General features: G+C 38.3%; 2 protein-coding genes and 2 pseudogenes across 2 annotated transcripts; 3 read left to right on the top strand and 1 right to left on the bottom strand.

Moving 5' to 3' along the window:
* The first annotated feature begins 11,926 nt into the window (after window positions 1-11,926).
* Window positions 11,927-13,178, top strand: LOC145637987 (putative cytochrome c biosynthesis ccmC-like mitochondrial protein pseudogene; annotated as a pseudogene).
* A 2,802-nt stretch (window positions 13,179-15,980) lies between these two features.
* Window positions 15,981-16,877, top strand: LOC145640381 (uncharacterized). Its single transcript, XM_081691671.1, has one exon. It carries the CDS (start codon window positions 15,981-15,983, stop codon window positions 16,875-16,877), a length of 897 nt encoding a protein of 298 aa, XP_081547797.1.
* Window positions 16,878-16,952: 75 nt separating this feature from the next.
* Window positions 16,953-20,055, top strand: LOC145640380 (uncharacterized). The gene is made up of 2 exons (XM_081691670.1): window positions 16,953-18,228; window positions 18,326-20,055. Exons 1-2 carry the CDS (start codon window positions 16,953-16,955, stop codon window positions 20,053-20,055), a joined length of 3,006 nt encoding a protein of 1,001 aa, XP_081547796.1.
* A 1,824-nt stretch (window positions 20,056-21,879) lies between these two features.
* Window positions 21,880-22,872, bottom strand: LOC145640379 (putative serine/threonine-protein kinase WNK9 pseudogene; annotated as a pseudogene).

Here is a 22,872-nt window from a genome sequence, read left to right as displayed (position 1 = left end):
TGTAAAATCAGTTTGAGATAAACAATTTAACACCACAATATGATTGTCGTGATAAATATTTATCTCAAAAGGAATGATCATCTAAAGGGAATTGTTAAATTAATTCACAATCCAGAAACATTACAATTAAAGTGTATGGAGATGGAATCAAACTTTTCTTGCCATTGATCCAAGATTTAATGATTTACAAATATCATTTTGAGGACATACATTACAACAACAATTGCGAATATACTAAACAGGAAACTTAACCAAAGCAGAAGAAAAGATGTCATAAGAGTTATGATTTGGAAACGTTCCAAAAGTTATCTTTTCTAAACAGGATTAAGGGTTATGAAATCAATGTAAAATGTTTACAAAGATAACATAATACACCCTAAATCAGAAAAGTAGTTCTTCATGGGTTTTCTCATGAAAACTAAGAGGTATTATTCCTACAATCACGTAGAAACAAAGTGTTTGTTGCTCACGATAATGTCTTTATAGAAAGAATGTCTTCCTACAAAGCCAAGTGGGAGTAAAGTTAGATCTCGATGAGATTCGAGACGAGCAACAAATGGACGTGGGTAACACTACATTAGAGACGAATGCGCATGACATCAGCTAATTTGAAAAACCATGTGTCGAAGCAAGCTAATTCAACTAGCGAGACTTTTATCGTCCCACTTGAATGAAAGGCTTCAAAGAGTTGAAGAGAATAATTCTATTGTCGCTCATACCTATCGTAGGTCACTTGGGATCAAAACAAACAGTTTGTTGAAATTCTGAGAACAAGGTGGATTCTAAAATTTTCTCATTAGAACGGTTAGAATTCATGGCCTACAAGCAAGCTTTGGATAAATGCCAACTTAGGAAATGGCTTAAAGACATGAAATCCAGTATGGACTCCATGTTTGTAAAGATGTGCTAGTCCATAATAGTCTTAAAAATAGGGCCAAACCTATTAGTTGGATAAGCCTATCCGGAATATTCTAGTTATGGACATCAAAATCACCTTCATGAAACGTTCTTGGTGATGAACATGTATATGATACATACATCTTAAGAGTTTGAAATCCAGAAAATCCTAGAAAGTTTTGCAAACTTCAGAAATTCATTTATGGATTAAAGTAAGCATTAAGGAGTTGGAACATTTGTTTTTGATTAGGCAATCAAACAGTTGAATTTCCTTAGTAGAACGAAAAGGGAATCTTGTAGAGATAAGAAGTTTAGTGGGAGCAATTGGTCTTCTTAGTCTAGTATGTAGTTGACATACAGTTCATATGAAATGATATATCAATGCTTGAATAAGTCAAGCAATGGTTAGAAAGATTGTTTCTATATGAGAGACTTAGGAGATGTTGAGTACATATTGGGAATTAAGATCCATGAAATGAATCTTGAAGAATGATTGGAATCACTAGTAGAAAAATGCTCATTTGCGTCGCCTTATTTGCGTCACTCGTAGAAACAAATGACGCAAATGATATATTTTAGCTTCACTCTAAGTAATTTGCGTCGGACATTAACTATAAAGCGAAGCAAAAGTCTGATATATTTCAGCTTACTTATATTTGCGTCGCTTTCATAAATAGAAACGACGCAAATAGTAATGTTATTTGCGTCACTCATTTATTGATAAGTGACGCAAATAACTTTGTGGGTAAATTGCGTCACTTCTTTCTTCATTGAGCGACGCAAATGACTATTACCACTACCACCCACTCAGTGCTTCCTCTCATTCAATATAAAATACTCTTGCTCCCATGTCGCCGTTCGAACTTCAAAATTAAACCCTAGCAAATTCAACTGCAAAATCCCCAAAAATTCAACATCAAAACCTCAAGAAATTTGTCCAACCAACCGATTCCCCAGCGTTGCCTTGTTGTCGTTCGTACTGCAAAACCTACCGATTTCAATAGCAAAACCCTGATAAATTCGACCCAAACCAACAAATTTGACCCCAAAATCAACAAATTCGACCACTAATTGAAAACCCCAAAATATCCAAGCCAAAACCCCCCATTTTCTAGCAAATTCGAGGCAAAACACCCCATTTTTGAGCAAAAATCAACCCAAACCACCCACGAAATTCAAACTATTAAAATCATTGATATTCGAGATGAAATACCCTAAATCGAGGCTAGTAGGGGATTGCTGCTTGTTGGTGTTGCTGTTGATGATTAGCTGGGGCGGCATTGGCTGATTTATGCGGCGGCAGCACTATTAATTGGTGGAGATTTGGGTGCCGCTGCGGTGGTAAATTGCTGTTCAAAAGTTGTTGGAGTTCTCACTCGTTCTGCTTTGTTCTATAATTACTCATTCGTGAGTGAGCTTTTTAATTTCTCATTTTATGTAAACCTTGAATTCACAAAATCTATCACAATTTCACGGTATTTTGAGCAATTGTTCTTGTTTAATCGAGTGTTTGTATCTAGATATAAAGTTTGATTAGTGAATTACTTGGTGCATGTGTAGCAAGTGGCTTGTGGTCGGTGGTGAGTGCGGTGGTGTGGCTTGGTGCAGCGGGCAATTTGTTGTTGAATTGTTTTTGAATTGCAGGGGATAATGTTAAGGTTTCTCGCTTATATTCAGAGTAACTCTAATGTTATTGTTATTCGATGAATTTTCTTGTTTAATTGTTCTATAATTTGAGATATTATAGTTAATTTCTTACTTGATTTCTCTCATATTAAAGGTAAATTAACATTACAATTGAAGTGGCATAATCTAATTCTTCATTAATTACCGAATATCGGTTCCACAATCTAGAGTTTCATTATACACTCTTGCTAATCTAAATTTCAGTATACTCAACTTGTGGCATTTCTAAGGTGGATTTTGAACTACATTTATGATTTCACTAGCTTTATAGTTAAATATATATTTTCGTTAGATTCTATGTATTCTTTGATGTTGTAATAAAGCTATATTTTTTCAATACATGTATTGGGTTATGAAAGTGTATGACATGAAGTTCTTGAAGAATAAGGTTACAGTACTTACATATAGCATAGGCTTGATTACATTAGTTAATTGATTTTCGTGTGGTGAAATACTTGGTGCAAGTGCAGCTGATGGTTGGTGGTTAGTGGCGGTGGTGTGGCTTTGGTGCAGCGGCAATTTGTTGCAGAGAGCTTTTTTGTTGTTGAGTTGTTTGTAAATTGCAGGGGAGAAGGTAAAGGTTTCTCTCTCACAGTCACATATACATATTAACTCTAATCTTTTTGTATTTCATTGAATTTTCTAGTTTGATTGTTATATAATATCAGGTATCAGTTGTATCAATAATCTGCTTATCGTATTTCTCTAGCTAGTTCAATCTCACAAATAAGAGCCATATTTTCTGCCACAAAATAATTACAGGACTTACTATTTGCAGAAAAAGCCGAGACATAGTTCCTAAATCCTAAATTTCACATTAGCATGTTTATATAGTTTGTGTTGTCACATTTTTCATTACTAATTCAATATATTTTAGATTTGCTACACTCTTGAAATGATTATTTTTTTTGTTTTGTGTTGTGTTAACAGGTTTATTTAGAACAATACCTTATACTGGGGAGGAGATAAATGTGGTTCAAGATATTTGGTCAGACAATTTTATGAGCAATGTTGAAATTTAGAATTTAACTTAGCTAACTCCATTTATTTGTTAGACTTTTTTTGTTTAGTTCTTAGGCTTGAAATGAATGTAATTCGGTTACCAACATTTTGGGTTGGTCTTTGTTCTTGTGTTGGTTAATGATACCAATCATTTTGAGTTGTAAACTTTTTGATAGGATATTAGTGTATACATTGACGTCATTCCCAAATTTATGGGTAGGCCAAAATACGAAGGAAAATCTGTCGAAATATATACTTGATTTGATTAACTTATCATAATCTAATTGTCTTACATTATAAAATTACAATATATTGATGGAAAATTATAATAATGTTTTTTTTAATAGATTTGCGTCACTCCTACATAAACAAGTGACGCAAATAACAAAAAATGCATATATTGGAAGAATCATTTGCGTCGCTTGTTTATGAAGGAGCGACGCAAATAACAAAAAAAGTTTATCAAAAGAGTCATTTGCGTCGCTTGTTTATAAAGGGGCGACGCAAATGACTAAAAATAAGTTTATCAGAAAAGTCATTTGCGTCGCTCTTTTATAAAGGAGTAACGCAAATGACAAAAAATAAGTTTATTAAAAAAGTCATTTGCGTCGCTTGTTTATAAAGGAGCGACGCAAATGACAAAAAATAAGTTTATAAAAAAAGTCATTTGCGTCGCTTGTTTATAAAGGAGCGACGCAAATGACTCTTATTTGCGTCGCCCCTAGGAGCGACGCAAATGACTTAAAAGTCATTTGCGTCGCGAGCAGTTGCGTCGCTCATAGAAGCGACGCAAATACACTATAAATGAGCGACGCAAATAAGCCTTTTTCTACTAGTGAATGAATTGAGAGACTTATGTTGATAAGGATCTTGACAAGTTCATGAAGCAAGACTCTAAGAGAGGATGTCTTCCCATGTTTCATGGTATTACACTAAGTAAAACTCAGTGCCTTCAAAAGCTAAAAGAGTTGAGTTGTATGGATAGTGTACCTTATGCTTCTGCAAAAAGGTTCATTATATGTGCCATGAAATGTACAAAGCAAGATGTTGCATATAGTTTTTTGGATAATGTACCTTATGCTTCTGCAAAAAGGTTCATTAAATGTGCCATGAAATGTACAAAGCAAGATGTTGCATATGACTTGTGCATGTATATCAATTTCAAGCAAATTCAGAATAAGCATACGAAGAATTACCGAGAACAGATCCTTGAGTACTTGAGAAACACTGAAAGGAATTCTTCTAGCTATTGTGTTAAATGGTAATTTAAGCAAGTTGTCAAAAGGTTACACGAATGTAAGTTTTCCAAACAGACAAGATGATTCTAGATGGCGATCTAAATGCATATTTGTGTCTGAATGGAGAAGGACAGTGAGCTTGAAGAGTTCAAAGCAGAGCACTATTGCATACTCAATGTCAGAATATGTGTATTAAACTATAGTAAGATAGTTAGAGAGGAAGTTCGGATTAGAATGTCATGTGACTAATAGGTCACCTTTGCCCAAAAACAAAGAAGCCAGAGTCACATCACAAATTCAAACAAAAGGATATGAGATATCACCTTAATTATGAGATCATTGACCAGCGGAAGGTCAAGTTCTGCAAAGTTTTATCATGAGTGAAAAATCACTAAACCCCTTCCATGGACTAAGGTATGAGAGTCATATTAAAGTCTTAGGATTGAAGCATGTTATGTAATTTAAGTTGTATATGTTTTGAGAAAACATATTACATGAGAAATGCATCAATTTGCAGAATTATGTTTAAAATAGAAATTATTATTTCTCTTATTTAATTATGGTTTTGGAAATTATATAAAACGTCCAAAATAATTATGAATTGATGGGCTCATCAGATTGATGACCTGGTGAATTGAAACCCCTCATGTGAACAAAATTCTTATATTATTAAGTTTCTAGTTCGAGATCATTAAAGTGGACATAAATGATTTCAATAAATGAACTAGCATGTAAGATTGATTGGATAGCGCAGTTTCATGGGCTATATGGGCATAGTGATGCTCAGTCAATCACTTGGATATGCATGATCGAACTATTGACCTACTTTAAAGTTCAAGTATAGAGCTTCCGTATATATTAGTGGATTCCTTTGACATGAGTGGAACATTGATTTCATTCAATGGATGTTGTGACTGTGGTACACTCAAACGTCTAGCCGTAACTGGAGATTATAAAGGGTGTTTCCTGGTTATTTCAGAAGTTGAGTGGGAGTCATGTTACCACATGATTGGATAAAGTCTACCTATTAAATTAGGAAATGTGTCATGGCCGCTTGAAGGGGGAGAATTCAGAAAATACGTGGCCGCGTTCAAATGCATTACAATGTAATCATTTGCTTTTGTAATTCTAACTCAGATTTCAAGAAACGATTTGTATATTAATATGATCTCGATATGTGATGCAATCATATTATCAAATCGACACATATATTGACTTAAGGAATTTGAATATTGCACCCTTGTCTCAGACAAGTGGGAGATTGAAGGAGTTATGTGTTCGTCATGTGCAATTACTAGATATATAATTGGATCAAATTATGGAGATAATTAAGTTCGTACTTTTGGGTCGTCGTTTTGCCATAGCTAGAGATACTAACGATCTTTGGACTAGTAAAATAGCCTTGAGCCCAATTGAACGGATCCTATAAAGTCACACAAAGGGGCTAGATCGAGCATTAGAGGACGAGGCCCATCATGGGCCTCATCACTCTAGGTGGCCGGTCATATGGGGATTAGAAGTGATTTTGGGCTTCATCCCCTAGTCTAATTATAATGAGATTATAAATAGACTAGGTGCCTAGGTTTGCAATAGATAGATGCAATTAACTGATCAGTGTGATCAAACCCGAATTAGCAAACATGAAACCCAACCCCTCTCATAACCTCTCTCACACGGCTCTCTCCTCCTCCTCGGCGCCGGTGGTGTCTCGTGGTGTTGGTGGTTCGTGCGGTGGTCGGTTGTCCATAAAGGTGGTGATCGCGGTTTTCTTCAATCACTCGACCAATCTAGTATTGGTGGACGACTCGTTCGAATCTCGTGGACGAAGTAGAGGAGCAACTGTAACACCCCAATAATTCTCTCTTTAAACCTGTAAATACCCTGAACAAAATCCAAGAGAATTACTGGAGTGCTACCGCCACGTGTTCAAACGTTAAGGCTATATCAAAAATTAGCAGCGGAAAAACTAATTTAATTATAAATAAGTTTCAAAACTAATAAACAAAACCAAATTAAGTCATACAACTTGGAACCATTAAGACCCTTATTCAAAACCCCACAAAAGTAGTAAATAAATAAAACCAGAGTTTAAATAAATTCAAACTTATGAAAAGAAATAAACTGCGAATAATAACCAACTCTCCACTCAAAATCCCACAACCCTGATGCGAATGCTGCGTGTGTAAGAACCTATGGTTAATCTGGTCCCCAATATTACAAGTGTAAAAATTGGATCGTCACAGGGTCATTGAAAGGCGAAGGCCATGACCAAAGAAAGACACACACAAAAGCACGCAATCAACAAAGCTGAGTACATACAAGCTGCAAAACAAATAAGAAATCCATAACATACTACTAATAATCAATCATCATGCATCATTAGTTTATAGACTCGAAACATGACTTAACTATTTATATTACTAAGAATCCATTAATTAATAATAGGTAAATAATTATTTTTATTCATTGGATAACGCAATAGACAAGGTTGTCCAACCCATGCTCCATTTGGAACATCAATAAAAGAAAAACCCCATGCCTCCTTTCGGAAACATCAATAAACATCCAACGACCACGGGCGCGACTCCGTGACCGTAGTTAGTATGAGATCTCACCTAACTCCTAGTTTAAAAAAAAATATATTTGAAATAAGAGACTCGTAGATCAGATGACCTCGAGAAAAGTACATGGCTAATACCCCATGTACCCCAACCCCTGGTTGTCATTACTCCAGAAGTGCACCAATCCAGAGTTTTATTGCTCATCCATATTGCACTTTACGTGATTTACAGGTTTAGACTTAGTGATGACTCATATGCATAACAATACAAACATTCCAAACACAATTCAATCAAACAATGCAAGTTTCCAATTTCAATTCTTGATTTATTAGTGACAAACAACATTTATTATTTATTCCTTTACTACCTCGATGTATAAACACCTTGAGTGCATAAGGCACCCCAAAACCTTAACCTCGTCTTATAAGACTTGAATTCTTCCTTTACTCATCCTGTTTGCCTAATCATGAATGAGTAATAAATTAATCTTTACACCAATTGCATACCTTTGCCTCTAAGCGCACCTTGCATAATTAGAGCACAAATAATACTTGCAATATAAAATAGTGCACATCATATGAAATTCACAATGTATAACCAAACAATCTAACTTAGTCATCCCTATACATGATACTAAGTTCTCGATCCGTCCTTAAACATGCATCTACAAGCGAGGTTTCGTAACTTGTACGTACCTTGAGAAATGAATTGGTATGCCACTTTACTATCTAGAAATCACCTTCAATAAACTCCTCTCCTAAACCAAATAATAACATCTCAATCAATACCCAATCAATCAAATTTACAGCAATACTAAGTTACTTTAAAACCTTCAAAATCCAAATCAAACAACACTTTAAAACCTTCTCTTTAATTGAAATCAAAAGCTTATATATAGTTCTTTAAGTTTCCTTCATAAAAACCTTAAAATATACTCTTATACATGAAATTACAACAAGTTTAAAGTTTAATAAAAATCTGAAATTATTTAAAAACTCCTAATAATTTCCCTTTTAATGGGTGATTAAACCCTCTTTATAAAACATCAAAAGTAGTACTTAGAAACTATTTCCAGCACTTAAAACTTCAATAAAAACATATATTTATGCTTAATTAACTTTAAACATAATTAATATTATCAATCAAACTCAAGGATAATATTTTAAGTATAAAAAAACTTCGTTAAAATCGAAAACTGCCCGAAAATCATATTTAGAGGCTGAATTTGGCCACGAGAGGGTGGTGCTCACTACCAAAGGTAGTGAATCTTTCTTAAAACGTTGTTTCCACATGAAAAACACTACGTTTTTATAAAAATAGGATGAGTTCAGAACCTAATCGGGATTAAAACGGGATTAATATTAACAAACGAAAATCTAAAAAATTAAAACACGAATTTAGGTGTTCAAAATAATATGGAATTAAGTTAAACTAATCATTAGTTATAATCACCAAAATTTCAAAACATCATTACTATAAAAACCCTAAATCAATTGTTCATAAAAAACCCTAAAATCATGATTTTCAATAAATTGAAACCCTAGGTTTATAATTCATAAAATATGAAAATTTATAACATAAATATAATTTGAAATTTATAATCTTTATACCATCAAAATATAATTTCATACTAAAAATATATTCTTTATACTAAAATCAAAACCCAAAACAATTAAATTAACATTAAGCAAAATAATGAAATAAAGGAGGATGAAAATAAGAATAATCTTTTTGTGTGGGAAATTTTGGAGATTCATGGGGTATTTATAGGAGTGAATTATTGTAGGGTAAAAAGGAAGATTGGGAATCATAAAAATAATGGGTCAATTAAGTAAACAAATGGGTTAGGCTTGTTTGATTGGACATAAATTGTAGAATAAAGGTGCATAAAATAATTGTTCAAATAATTTTCGATCCAGATTAATAATTTGAAACTTTTAAAATTAAATTTCGGAAAATAACAAATAAATATTATAAATAAAATAAAATTTCATTTATAAAATATTTTAAAAATAAGGGGGATTACAGCAACGCTTGGGGCTCTATTCTCTCCCTGATTTGCCTGACGAATAGCTTCGTGGAATTCACGCATTAAAGGTATGATTATGTGTCTTGTGTGTTATGCATGTGATCTTTGGAATGGTACTTGTTTGAATATGATTCATGTTATTTCCGCTGCGTAGTACCTATAAACTCCTACAATTATAACATGGAAAATTAGAAAAAATAATCCCAACTTTCATCAATTTTGATACAATAATCCCAACTTTGGATTATTCTGGAATAATCCAAACTTTAGGGGGTCTTCTTTTTCTTCAATCCCAAATCGGTCAACTAAAGTCAACAACCTTTAATAAGATGTCACCATGACATGTGTCAGCTTGTCATTGGTCCAAAAATAAATTAAATAAAAAAAGAAAAAAAAACTTTCCTCCCTCAAAACCACCAGCCCCCACCCAAACCACCCCCTCCACTAGCCCTCCCCCACCCCTTCCACTAGACCCCACCCAAAAACACCCCCCGAGCAGCTGAAAAATCGCCCCCACCCCCCGACCACCACTCCCCACCTGCCGAAACCGACCCTAACCACCATCCCCGTCGCAACACCGTACCAAAACCCTCACCGCCGTACACCAAAATTGAAACCCTAATAATTGTTTTAAGGTTTCGATTATGGGTCAAAATTGAGGGAGAAAAGGGGGAAATGGTTGGGGAGTGAGAATTAAGTTTGTCGGCATAAAGAAGGAGGCTTGGGTGCCAGTGAGTGGTGATGCAGGGTTTTTTTGAGGAAGGGATTGAGGTAGTTTCGGGTAAACGACGTTTTTACGGGATAGGGGAGGGAGGGAGAAGGGTTTCGTGGGTGGGGGGAGGGAGGGGGAGGTGTTTCGGCAGGTGGGGAGTGGTGGTCAGAGGGTGGGGCGGTTTTCCGGCTGCGTGGGGGGTGTTTTCGGGTGGGGTCTTGTGGAAGAGGTGGGGGAGGGCTAGTGGAGGGGTGGGGGGCTGGTGCTTTAGGGGGAATTATGGTTTATATATATATATATATATATATATATATATATATATATATATATATATATATATATATATATATATATATATATATATATATATTGGACTAATTATGTAATGGCACGTGGCTTTTACATAAAAAAAATAAAAAAAATAAAAAATTAACCTTCTCAACGGGTAACCGGTCATAAGGGCTGAAGAAAAAGAAGACTTCCCAAAGTTCTGATTATTCCAGAATAATCCAAAGTGAACGATTATTCCAAAATTAACCTTCTCGTTGGAGTGAGCAACTCTCCAGATCTATTTTCAACTGTCATATCAAAACGGTGCGCTTTCTATGCTTATATACATACGATTTTGAAATCCAAAGCTTGGTTGGTGAAGGGAACAAGTACTTCCCGCTTAAGAAGTCGAGTAAACGGCACTCCGGTCAGGAGGGCGGAGCCCCATAAAGGGTGAAGAGGGAAGCAAAGGTCTATCCTGTAGACTGCTTTCTTAGTTCTCAAAGCTGCTTTCTCTTTCTGGCTGCTATATGTCTAAACAGGATAGGGTTTATGAACGTTACAGAGACACTGCACTAGATGCGCATGAGGGAATGAATTGGGACTACCACACACGAATCCCATACCTTCTTTCATGATGTAGTTGCTTATCCTTAGTAGGACGACCATATATTTTGAATGGTTCCAGCTTTCTTTTATCCCTCCAGCTCGTAGTCTCCGCTAGTGCATTAAATAGCTATCTCCGCTAGTGTAAGGTTCACCAAGAACTCTAATCTTATAATCTTTCTTGACCTCACATCCACATTCATTAATCACTATAGGGGCAAGACCGTCAGTGGAGGGTTGCTCCATAGAACTCTGTTTTTTTATTAACGTTCTTAAGGAAGTAAATAGTTGATTGTTCTTGTCATTGTAAAAGCTATTCTGACCGCTCTTATCTCGACTATTGATCTTCTTCTTTCTTGCTATCATTCCTCCATTCCACTTCTACTTCTAAAGGATGATCCGCCCGAAGCTGGGTAAGCAATTAAAAGAAGTCTTAGTCGAGTCCGAGGCCAGGCGATAGCAAAGGGCAATGAGCGGGAGCTACAGTGCCGCAGACATAACATAAGAGGGCGGAATAAAGTCCTTTAGGATACATCTTATCGATCAGCAAGTGGGATGGATTAGATAGCCGTACAAGATATATTAATAATATAGGTTCTTTCTCTTATCGGAGCAACTTTCGAACAAGTATTACTTCCAGGAACTCTCCGGACTCAGGAACGAACAAAGACAAGAAAAAGCGAAAAAACAAAAATATTTTCATATCAATGAAAGGTAAATCAGCATTAATTGATAAAGGAAAATCTGTATTAAACGATGTTTCAGATTCCAACCAACTCAATATGATGGATCCATCCGGAGCTTCTGGATCGAAAATGCCTTCAGTTATTCTTCAGGGGATTCCGGTTCCTCCGGATATAGATCTATCCTCAGTATACTAATCTCCTTTTTTCTTTAGCACATTGGTTTGGATCCCTGGTGATATTGATGACCCGCTTACTATCTCCAGGCTAACTAATTTTAAAAAATTCTTGGTCATTATGCGGCATGATTTTTTTAAAGGGGTCATACAACCGGACTATATCCAATCCCTCCAACGGGAATTGGACAAAACTTGTCCGGGTTTACTCTCGTCTAAGCTAAGCCACATGCTTACTCGAGAATACGACTATTGGTATAACTTTTATTATAATAATATAGGAGGAAGTAGGTCCAACCATGATTGGTATGTTAATAAATTCGGTAGTTTGGTCCCTTCCCCCCTCGAGCCCCTATTGAATGACCATTTTTCTTTTTATATTATGATAATAATCCTTATTATGATAGCTATTCTATGTATATGTATATTCTGGCGCAGAAAGAAAAAGAATAGAAAGAATTTGAAGTGTGAGGAGAGCAAGCCTTCATGTACGGGCGTTCCCCGACAGGGGCCTGCCAGCTCAGGAAGCCAAACGCCCGATACCGGTAGAAGGGTCCCTAGCCCCCTTTCTCTTTCTTTATTACAACCTTTTTTTTTTATGTCAAAGACCAGGAACTACGCGCAAATTCTCATTGGATCTTGGTTGTTCTTAACAGCGATGGCTATTCATTTAAGTCTTTGGGTAGCACCACTAGATTTTCAACAAGGTGGAAATTCTCGTATTCTCTATGTACATGTTCCTGTGGCTCGGATGAGTATTCTTGTTTATATCGTTACGGCTATAAACACTTTCTTGTTCCTATTAACAAAACATCCTCTTTTTCTTCTCTCTTCCGGAACCGGTACAGAAATGGGTGCTTTTTCCACATTGTTTACCTTAGTTACTGGGGGGTTTCGGGGAAGACCCATGTGGGGCACCTTTTGGGTGTGGGATGCGCGTTTAACTTTTGTATTCATCTCGTTCCTTATTTACTTGGGTGCGCTGTGTTTTCAAAAGCTTCCTGTAGAATTGGCTTCTATTTCAATCCGTGCCAGACCGTTCGATATACCAATAATCAAGTCTCCGGCCAACTGGTGGAATACATCGCATCAACCTGGGAGCATTAGCCAATCTGGTACATCAATACATGTTCCTATGCTCATTCTAATCTTGTCTAACTTTGCTAACTTCCTCTTCTCAACCCGTATCTTCTTTGTTATGGAAACACGTCTTCCTATTCCATCTTTTCTCGAATCTCCTTTAACGGAAGAAATAGAAGCTCGAGAAGGAATACTAAAACCTAGTTCACTCGCTGAGTCTGTTTGCATCCATGGCTGAATGATTAAAGCACTCTAAGGGGAAAGCTGAGGGGATCCAGCTTTAAGAGTAAGAGGCCAATAAAAGAAGGTTTGTTACTTTTTCGCTAGGGTGAAGGAATTGAAAAACCTCTTTCACTCTAGCGGGAAGAAGACAGGTGGGAACGAGCGGAGCGAGAGCAAAGCAAGTTCCAGCGGTGGGTTGTCTTCATGGTGCCATTTCCATCTTTTTCTGAAAGACATCAATCATTTTACCTTAAAATATAATAAGAGTACACCTCAAATTAAAATTTTACTTTAAAATTAATGCATATTATAACATTGCAATTATTTTAAAATGGAAGGAAAATATGTTACTACGGCTTTACTTAATAAAGATGACACAATCACACAATGATAACATTCAGATTAATAAGTTACAAAAAAAACTCTCTCGAGAGAGAAAGTTAGAACCGAATGAAACACCTCTTACTTTTTCATTTCAAGTTTAATTTCAATCCTTTCATCCATCTCACCTTAACTTTCCCAGTGAATTCATCAATTACGTCTCAATATCTAGACTCTCGTACCTTTGTTTACCCTCATTTAGTAGGTGAAATCCTTCCTTTTCCTCCTCCCTTGGAGGATGAGTTCCCTATCGATTGGAACTGCACCGTAATTTGAAAGGTTTGGGATTCTCGGGTATTCTCTATCAGTCTTATTCAGCGTTTGGTGTCAAGATTCTGGCATCTTCGAGCCCCTGTTCGAGTCTTCCCTTACGGCAGGGATCTGATTTTCTGTTGCGGAACGGAACTAGATGCGGAGGAACTTGATGCTCGTGCTTGGGTTCATTTCAAAGGAAGTTTGGTCGCTCTTCAGCGTATAAGGGAAGGATCAGTACCGCTGAACATGAATCTCCATCTTGCTGAACTATGGGTGGCAGTTGAAGGGCTTCCCATTCGTTACTCTACTCCGAATATTGCGGCGGCTGTTCTAGCTCGTGTCGGGGATATTACTATGGTCGATGGTGATACGGGTCAGTTTCCTATTCCTCGCCCTAGAGTTAGAATGTTAGTTGATTTGTCGTTACCTTTAATTGCGGGCTGTTACTTTCCTACGAATGATATTCAAGTCACGTGGATACGTTTTAAATATGAAGGAATTTTTAGATTCTGTAAAAAGTGCGGATTTGTCGGACATGGCAACCGCACGTGTGTTAAATCGGATGCTACTATAAATTTTCACTTGGAAAATCGTTTTCGTAGCATTCATAATAATGGTGGGCGTGTGCTATTCGGTCCGACTGATACGAATCTTTATTCTAATGCTCTTCGTGGTATTATTCCCACTCCCGCTGTATGGACAACGGAATTATGGTTTGGTTTTCATGATGAGGAAGATCCATCTGAGTTTCTGGCGGACTCCCATCCCTCAGATTATGATACTCTTGGCAGCGGTCTTCCTGGGCTGTCCACCACGTGTATGCTCTAAGATCCATCTGAGTTTTCGGCGGATTCTCGCTCCTGCTCTTCAGCTCCTTCTCTCCACCGTCGTTCTTTATCAACTATTCCTGGGCTATTTCCTCCTCCAGTGGAAGGGGTTTTCCGATGTAGCACAGATGAGGTTCTTCGCCGCGATTTAGGAACTAATCAAGCAATTAGGGAACAATTAGAGGTCCCTAATTATGTGGCAAGGATGGCTCCACGTGTTACTCATGCAATTAGGGAGGGGATGGGTGGAGATATGTTGGTAGTTGGAACTTAGAGCGTACACGTGGTGGACAGCCCACACGTGATCAATTTGGAGGTGTGAGGCAGGTTAGGCGGCAATCTTTGTCTTCATTTGCTAATGGATATGATCAGACTAATTTAGGTTTTTCTCAACTTTCTGGTGGACTGAATGCAAGTAATATGGGCCGGTCTTCAAACAACTGGGCTTTCGAGGCGTCCATTATCTCTTCTCAGCTTAACGATCCTAGTCACGTGCAGATTAATGAATATGGCTCTCATTTCACTTCTGGGTTGGGCCATTCTGGATTACAAAGGCCCAATTGTGGTGCTCCTGATTTTCACTATAGTCCTAGTGACATGCTTACTCCCTCTTTCTTGGACCGTGAAGTTCCTTCAAGCCCAAGTTCTATACCCGGGTTCTCCCCTCCTCCTATGGGTCCGAATGGCGCGACTTATGCTAACCCATTTGGAGCGGGTCCAAGTAATTGGGCTGCTACAGCGGGCGGATCATCTCCAGTTCCGTCCTTATCTGGATCTTTTCTGACTGAATTCTCAGAAGACTCACCTTTACCGGTTGATTCCTCTTCACATGCTTTCACGTTCAATTCTCCTGTCATTTCGGGTTCACCATTGCAGAACATATCTCCCGAAGATTCGTTTTCTCATGAGGTTAGGGATGACGAAGTGGTGCCCATGGACTGCTCTCCACCGCAATCTCCTTCTCCTGACCAAATTCTGGCGTCTGCTTCTCCGATGGCAGCACAAGAACCTGTGGTTTCTCCTGCGAATGCTTCTCCGGTGACAGAGCAGGGATTTCCGGTTTCACAGACGACTTCTCACGGGTCGTCTTCTTCGTCTTCTCAGGAGCTAAAAACTAAAACTCGACGGGGAAAGCTTTGGAAATGGGTGGCGAATAGATGTCCAGCGAAAAGGGTAGCGGCTGATATATCTCCTTCGACGCCTCCTATTTCTATTTTGCAGGATACTAAGAATAAGGATCCATGCTGTTTTCCGTGTTTACTCCCTTACAAGAAATGTAAGGGTGGTTCTGCTTCTTCTGACAACTTTTCTTCAGAGGGCTCGGTGGTCTCCCGGAATAGACCACCTTCACCAGGATGAAGATAGCAGCTTGGAATTGTAGGGGATTGGGTCAGGCGGACTCCCCTAAAATTCCGTACATCTTGTCTCTAGTCCGCTCATGTAGTTTGGATGTGGTTTTTCTTATGGAAACTATGATCTCTGTAGATAGCGTAGTTCAGAAATTAGCTTCTGTTCCTTTTTTGGGTAGTTGTGGGATAGATGCGATAGGCCTTAGTGGTGGGTTGTTTGTATTTTGGTTTGCTCCCTTTCAGTTGGTACCGATGTACATTTCCCAAAACATTATCCTTTGTAAATTGGTGATGGGTAATGAAATAAAGCATATCATGTTTGTGTATGGTGCTCCGCATGTTATAAATAGAGTAGAGGTATGGAATACTATTACTAGTATTCTATATACTATTTCAAATGTTGTTCTGTTGGGTGATTTCAATCAGATAGAATATCTATCTGATAAGGTTGGAGGGAGTAACAGTATCCCAGGAAGGTTTGATTTTTTACAATGGCATTTGGATAATGAGCTTGTGGCTATTCCTTTTTCGGGTCCTCGTTTTACTTGGACTAATAACATAATTGATTCGGACCCGATTTTTGAACGCTTGGACAGAGCTTATGCTTCCTCCTCTTGGATCCAAAATTACCCGGACACAAAAGTTGTTCATCAACCCATTTTATTCTCGGATCATGCGGCAATTGTTCTCTCAGATGAAGCCAATGCTAATAGAGTGTCTCGTCCGTATAGAATTGAAAATTGGTGTCTTTCGGCAACTGAAGTTCACTCTATTATTTCTACGGCCCTGCTAAAAGTTCATACAGGTTCCCCGATGTATTCCCTGTCTCGTAAACTGGAGGCTATTAAGGCGCTTTTATTCACCTGGTGTATTTCTAATAAAAAGGTTTGGGGCATAAATTAGAAAGCCCTTGCAACTGAGTTAAGTGAGAATGGGTTAAATCTAATGCAAGGATCTGATCGATGTTTGTTTCTTAACATGAGAAATGAAAAATTAGCCGCAGCTGAGATTGCCTACTCTTATTGGTGTCAGAGAGCTAAGACTCGCTGGGATGCCTTGGGAGAACGTCATTCGAAGCTTCTATTCTCGACGGTCCAAGCTAGGCGCCGTCGAAATAACATTTACTGTCTGAAGAATGCTTCGGGTGATTGGGTTTCGGATTCTCTTGGGATTCGTAGCATTATTTCTTCCTTTTATATGAACCTTTACACTCCAGCTTCAGCGATTTCTCTTCCAGGGTCTTCTTGGTGGGATCAATTACAACTTCCCACATTGTCTCAAGATGATAAGGACCTTTTGCTTCGTCCTTTTTCCGATTCAGAAATTCAGACGACAATGTTTCAAATTGAGGATAATAAATCTCCTGGCCCAGATGGTTTCTCCTCTGCTTTTTTTAAGCATCATTGGAAAAAAGTGGGCACTCTGGTTATTGATGCAGTCCGATACTTTTTTGCTCATGGTTATATGTTAAAGGAATGGAATCGAACTTTCCTGGTTTTTCTTCCAAAAGTTAATCGTTCGGAATCGGTTTCTCAGTTCCGTCCTATTGGATTGTGTAATGTCCTATATAAATGCATTACAAAATGCCTCACTGGCCATCTTCGCCTTGTGTTACCTCATTTGGTCTCTCCTTTTCAGAATGCTTTCGTTCCAGGAAGGCTCCTGTCTGATAATGGTTTAATTGCTCACGAGGTACTTTCTTATATGAATCGTTTGAAGGCTAGGAAAAGTTTCTATGCAGCCTTAAAACTGGATATGAATAAGGCTTATGATCGTATACGGTGGGATTTTCTGATCAAGGTTCTACAGGTCTTTGGCTTTCCGCCATATTGGATTCACTTGATTCATCAGTGTGTCTCAACTGTGTCATATCAAGTGTTGATCAATGGAGATCCTTCACCCTCTTTTCGACCACAGTGCGGTCTTCGCCAGGGGGATCCTCTTTCTTCATATTTATTCGTTTTATGTATGGAGATATTGTCTGCAATGCTTCGCCGAGCAGAGGATCTTTCTCTTATTCGGGGAATTAGGATATCCCGGGGTGCTCCCCCGATCTCTCATCTCTTCTTTGCGGATGACTCTCTCCTGTTCTTCCATGTTTCTCCAACTTCCTGTGATCAGGTCATGTTGTTACTAAAGGAGTTCTGTGATATGTCAGGGGAGATGGTGAATCTTCTGAAGTCATTTGCTAAGTTCAGTCCGAATACTCCTAAGGATTATCGAGATTCCTTGGCAAACAGCATGCGTCTTCATTGTTAGGATTCTTTAGGCTCCTATTTAGGTCTCCCAGTCGACATGAGACGGAGTAACTTTTGGTCACCTTTTGGATTCTATTGCTAAAAGGCTAGCAGATTTCTCTTCACTGCGATTATCAGCAGCTGCTAAGCTAGTTATTATCAATTCGGTTTTGGTAGCCTCTTTTAATCATGTTCTGTCGGTTTTCAAGGTGCCAATTTCTATTTGTGACAGAATTGATAGTTTGCTGGCACGTTTCTGGTGGCAGTCTTCGTCTACGTCTCGAGGTTTAGCTTTCCGTTCAGCTGCTCTTTTGCATCTTCCCAAGGGTATGGGAGGGTTAGGCCTTCGTAGTGTTTCATGTTTAAACTCCGCTTTGTTAGCAAAACAATGCTGGCGTATTAAGCAGCATCCCCAGCTTTTAGTCTCAAGAGTTTTATTTTCCAAGTATCCTTCCCTTACTTCCTTTCGGTTAGGAGGATCTCCCAGATCATCTTGGGGATGTCGTGGTCTTATACAAGGAATGTCTGCCTTGTCTATGGGTCTCTCTTGGAAAGTAGGTTCTGGATCTAAGGTTCGGATTTTGGAGGATGACTGGGTGCCGGGTGGCCTAGTCACCTTCAGGGCTTCGAAGAGTGAGTCGTCTCTGCCGACTCATGTTTCTTCTATTATAAATCCGCGTACAAACGCGTGGGATACTTCCATAATACATCGCCTCTTTGATCCCGTGTCGGCACAAAGGATTCTTTCATTGGAAAGACCTTCTGGTATTATGGATGATTTTGTCTATTGGAAATTCACGAGAGATGGGAAATTTTCCACTAAGACTGCTTATGCCCTGCTGGTTCGTCAATCCATTGTTTCGGTGGCTAGCATTCCAGTTCCTGATTCATGGTGGAAGCAGTTTTGGGGGCTTTCTATGCTCCCAAAGGTAAAGATGTTCATCTGGAAGCTGCTACATGATGCGCTACCTCTTACTTCAAGTCTTCATCAACGAGGGATGCCAGTTACTCCGATTTGTGTTTTTTGTCATCAGAATTGTGAATCTGTTTCCCACTTGTTCTGGGATTGTGAGCTTGTTTCTGATCTACTGGTTCATGGCCCCCTGGGCTTTTCTCGTAATTCGTTGGTTGATAAATCTTTTGGGCCTTGGTTTACAAACACAATTACGAATTTCAGAATAGTTAAGAATTGGCATGGTCTTGCTTTTTTTGTTTCTTTTATGTGGGCAGTGTGGATCTCTCGCAATCACAAGGTGTTTCGTCATGCAGTGGTTTCCCCTGCTCTGATCCTATATGTGGCAGCAGAGTGGGTTTCTCGAGGGGAGAAGGCTCTAGCTATTTCTGAACTCCGTCATTCGGCTCATCCCCCCTGCCATGTGTCTTTCCCGTTCGGGACAGGTTGGCTTCAAGGTTCGGATTCTGATGCTCTCGACTGTTTTCTTTTATTCGATGGTGCCTGGAACGCTTCTGATAATACAGCTGAAACTGGTTGGAACTTCCGGGATGTTCGTTCAGATTTGGTCTTGGGTGGTGGTTTGATGGCTACTAGAGCTGCTTCAGCTTTACAGGCAGAACTTCAAGCTTGCTTGTGCGCTTTAAAGATGGCTAAACTTAGGGGATTTGATCGTTTGCAAGTCTACACGGATTGTGCTCAGCGGGTTTCTATTCTCACAAGGGCAGGTGGGAAGGATATCTCCTATGTCTGGCTCCTGGATGCTATTAACGACATAGTCAAGAGCCTTACTACCTGTAATATTCGGAAGGTTCCTAGGTCTTGGGTTTCACCGGCTCATTGGCTCGCAGGACAAGCTCGTTGTCGTAACTCTATTTCATGGTCATTTTGATTTTTGATTTTTGTTTGTTAGGTCTCTCTGTCAAAAAAAAAAAACATTCAGATTAATGTGATGTTGGTAGCTACCTATACTAATATCATTTCCTATTTTATTTTTTTTTGGAGGAACGCTAATCTACCTGATTTGTACTAGACCTGGCAAATGGGTCATTCGGGTCAGGTATGGGTCGGGTCATTTCGGTTCGGGTCAAAAGGTTATCAGGTCAAGTTCGGGTGGGGTCGGGTCATTTCGGGTTTCAGTTTGATTTCGGGTCGACTGATAATCGGGTCGGGTCAGGTATCGTGTCAACACTTCGGGTCGAGTTCGGGTTGGGTCAAGTTTGGGTAGGGTCAATTTTTGGATCGGGTCCGTTCGGGTCGGGTCAATTTTCGGGTCAACTTCGAGTCAAGTCATATTCGAGTGATTCATTGGGTTAAATTCAACTCTTTATATATATTTATTTATTTATTTATTTTTACGAAAAACTCACTATATTTATTAAGAATTTTTTTCATGGATTATAGTAATTGTTTGACTTTTATTAACTTTTTTTTTTCTTTTTTTGTGTTTAGACTGAGAATCGCTTTTAGGATCTCCTGAAACTAAGAGGGATGCTCTAACTAATTAAGTTATACCTCACTCTCTTATTGATCTTAGTTTTAATACGTACTCTTATTATCATTGTCATTGTTGTAATAATTTCTTTGAATTATTCTTATACTCCCTCCGTCCCAAATTACTCTTAACGATTTAACATTTTACACTATTCACACATTTTACATTATTCTTATACTCCCTCCGTCCCCAATTACTCTATTTTAATGTATAATTTCCTAATATAAACTTTTTATAACTTATATAATTATTTACAAAAAGAAGTTAAAGGTCGGGTCATTTTCGGGTCGGGTCAACTTCAGGTCTCGGGTCAACTTCGGGTCGGGTCGTTTTGGGTCTCGGGTCAACTTTGGGTCGTGTCATCTCAGGACGGGTCATTTCCGGTTTCGGGTCAAGGTCGGGTTAGTTCCACTTCGGGTCGGGTATGGGTTAATTCGGGTTTCGGGTCACTAGTTTCGGGTCGATTTCGGGTCATGGATCGGGTCATCGGGTCTGGGTCAGGATTGCCAGGTCTAATTTGTACTAGTATATATTTATTTATTAATTAATTTTTATTTTTTTGGAAAACTAGCAGTTACACTTGGAATTTTTGGCGTTTACTATTCAAATTGTATTTGCTCATCGGTTGTACAAGTTTGAGTGGCCTATAATACTAAACTCTTTATGTCTCCCATCAATTTGTTTTAATGCCATTAATTTGTTTCAATTGTATTAATCTAGGGAAAACATCTTGTTTAAAATGCGATTATAACACAAGAAAAACAAATATTGTGAAACAAGTGAAGAAAACCAATTACTCCATATTTAAATCAACTAAGGCTAACATATAAAACACATATAACTAGCTAACTAAGCAATAAATGCTTAGAACAGCAATCACTTACACTTTTTTTTTTTTTTTTGGAACGCACTTACACACACTTATAACAGGCTAAGTAACTTTGAAAATCAAAGTCTTAACATACCCTAAATTAAAGTCTAACATACCCTGAATTAAAGTCTTAACACTAATTTGTAATCTTGAAATACCCTGAATTAAAGTCTTGCACTTAACACTAATTTGTAATCTTGACATACCCTGAATTAAAGTCTTAACATACCCTAAATTAAAGTCTAACATACCCTGAATTAAAGACACAATTTGTAATCTTGACATAAACAAAAGAAAATCAAGACTAAATTCTTAATTTCATACTGATGTAAAGTATCGAATCATCAAGCCTAGGAACTGCTCCTTCGAGTCAATGACAGCTTCCGTAAGGACCTCAACCATGCTGGTTTCGTCGTCTCTGCAAGAAAAGGGTGCTTCAAGAGATCAGTTGCCGAGGGCCTCTTAGACGCCTTAGCCAGACACTTTTCAATGAACTTCTTAACCATTTTGTCTTGCACAAAGTACAGATCAGCCGGCTTAACACCCGACTTAATCTTTCCTAAAAGTTCATATTCTGATCTGCATTCGCTATACACAGGGTCCTTAGTCATCATCTGTAGCAGGCACATTCCGAAAGCGTATATATCACTCTTCTCACTCTGTTCACCGTTCAAATCCTCTGCTGACATGTACGATAGTGTACCAGCAACATCATCAGTTTCGCCTGCAAAAGGTACCGCGACACCAAAATCTGCTAGCTTAATCTTGCCCGACACCCCATCGATTAAGATGTTTTCACCCTTAACATCGCGGTGTATAATCACGGGAGTACGGTTGTGAAGATACTCTAACGCGCTTAGAATCTGCCTGCACCAACCCTTGATTGCACTCATTGCAGTAACATTACCAACAAGTTCATGTGACCTTCTGTAATTACTCAAACTCTTAGAAGAAGCAAGATCAGTAATCATGTTAATGAAAGTACGATCTTTACTGATCCAAAAACAATAACACTTGATTATATTCTCGTGGTCTAACGTTTGCAACAATTTAGGTTCTCCACAACAATTTTCAACGCTTCCCTTTTTCTTTAAGTCTACATTTGTCACCATAATCTTGTTCCAAGCAACTAGTATACCATTCAATGTATCCAATCCCTCGAAAATTACCTTCGAGGTCCCTTTTCCTATGATTTTATTGTACCTTATGAATTGCCTTGACGGACTTCTCTCCTGAACTATACGAGAATTGGCTCGTGAACTCGAACCCACTTCAATAATATCAGGATTCTTTCCCAGTGAAATCGGACCTTCAGTTTCTACTATTCGTGAACTCGAAGCCAT

This window comes from Chenopodium album, chromosome 7 (assembly GCF_948465745.1).
Source record: "Chenopodium album chromosome 7, dcCheAlbu1.1, whole genome shotgun sequence".
In the NCBI taxonomy this organism is placed as follows: domain Eukaryota; kingdom Viridiplantae; phylum Streptophyta; class Magnoliopsida; order Caryophyllales; family Amaranthaceae; genus Chenopodium; species Chenopodium album.
The sequence above is the reverse complement of the archived record's forward strand: the minus strand, read 5'-3'. Positions and strand labels throughout refer to the sequence as shown.

Excerpts from the sequence above, each read along its gene's own strand:
- LOC145640381 (XM_081691671.1), top strand. The coding sequence starts at position 15,981 with ATGAAGATAGCAGCTTGGAATTGTAGGGGATTGGGTCAGGCGGACTCC.
- LOC145640380 (XM_081691670.1), top strand. The coding sequence starts at position 16,953 with ATGAGAAATGAAAAATTAGCCGCAGCTGAGATTGCCTACTCTTATTGG. Across the intron at positions 18,229-18,325 it reads AAACAGCATGCGTCTTCATT|ATTTCTCTTCACTGCGATTA; the intron begins GTTAGGATTCTT and ends AAAGGCTAGCAG.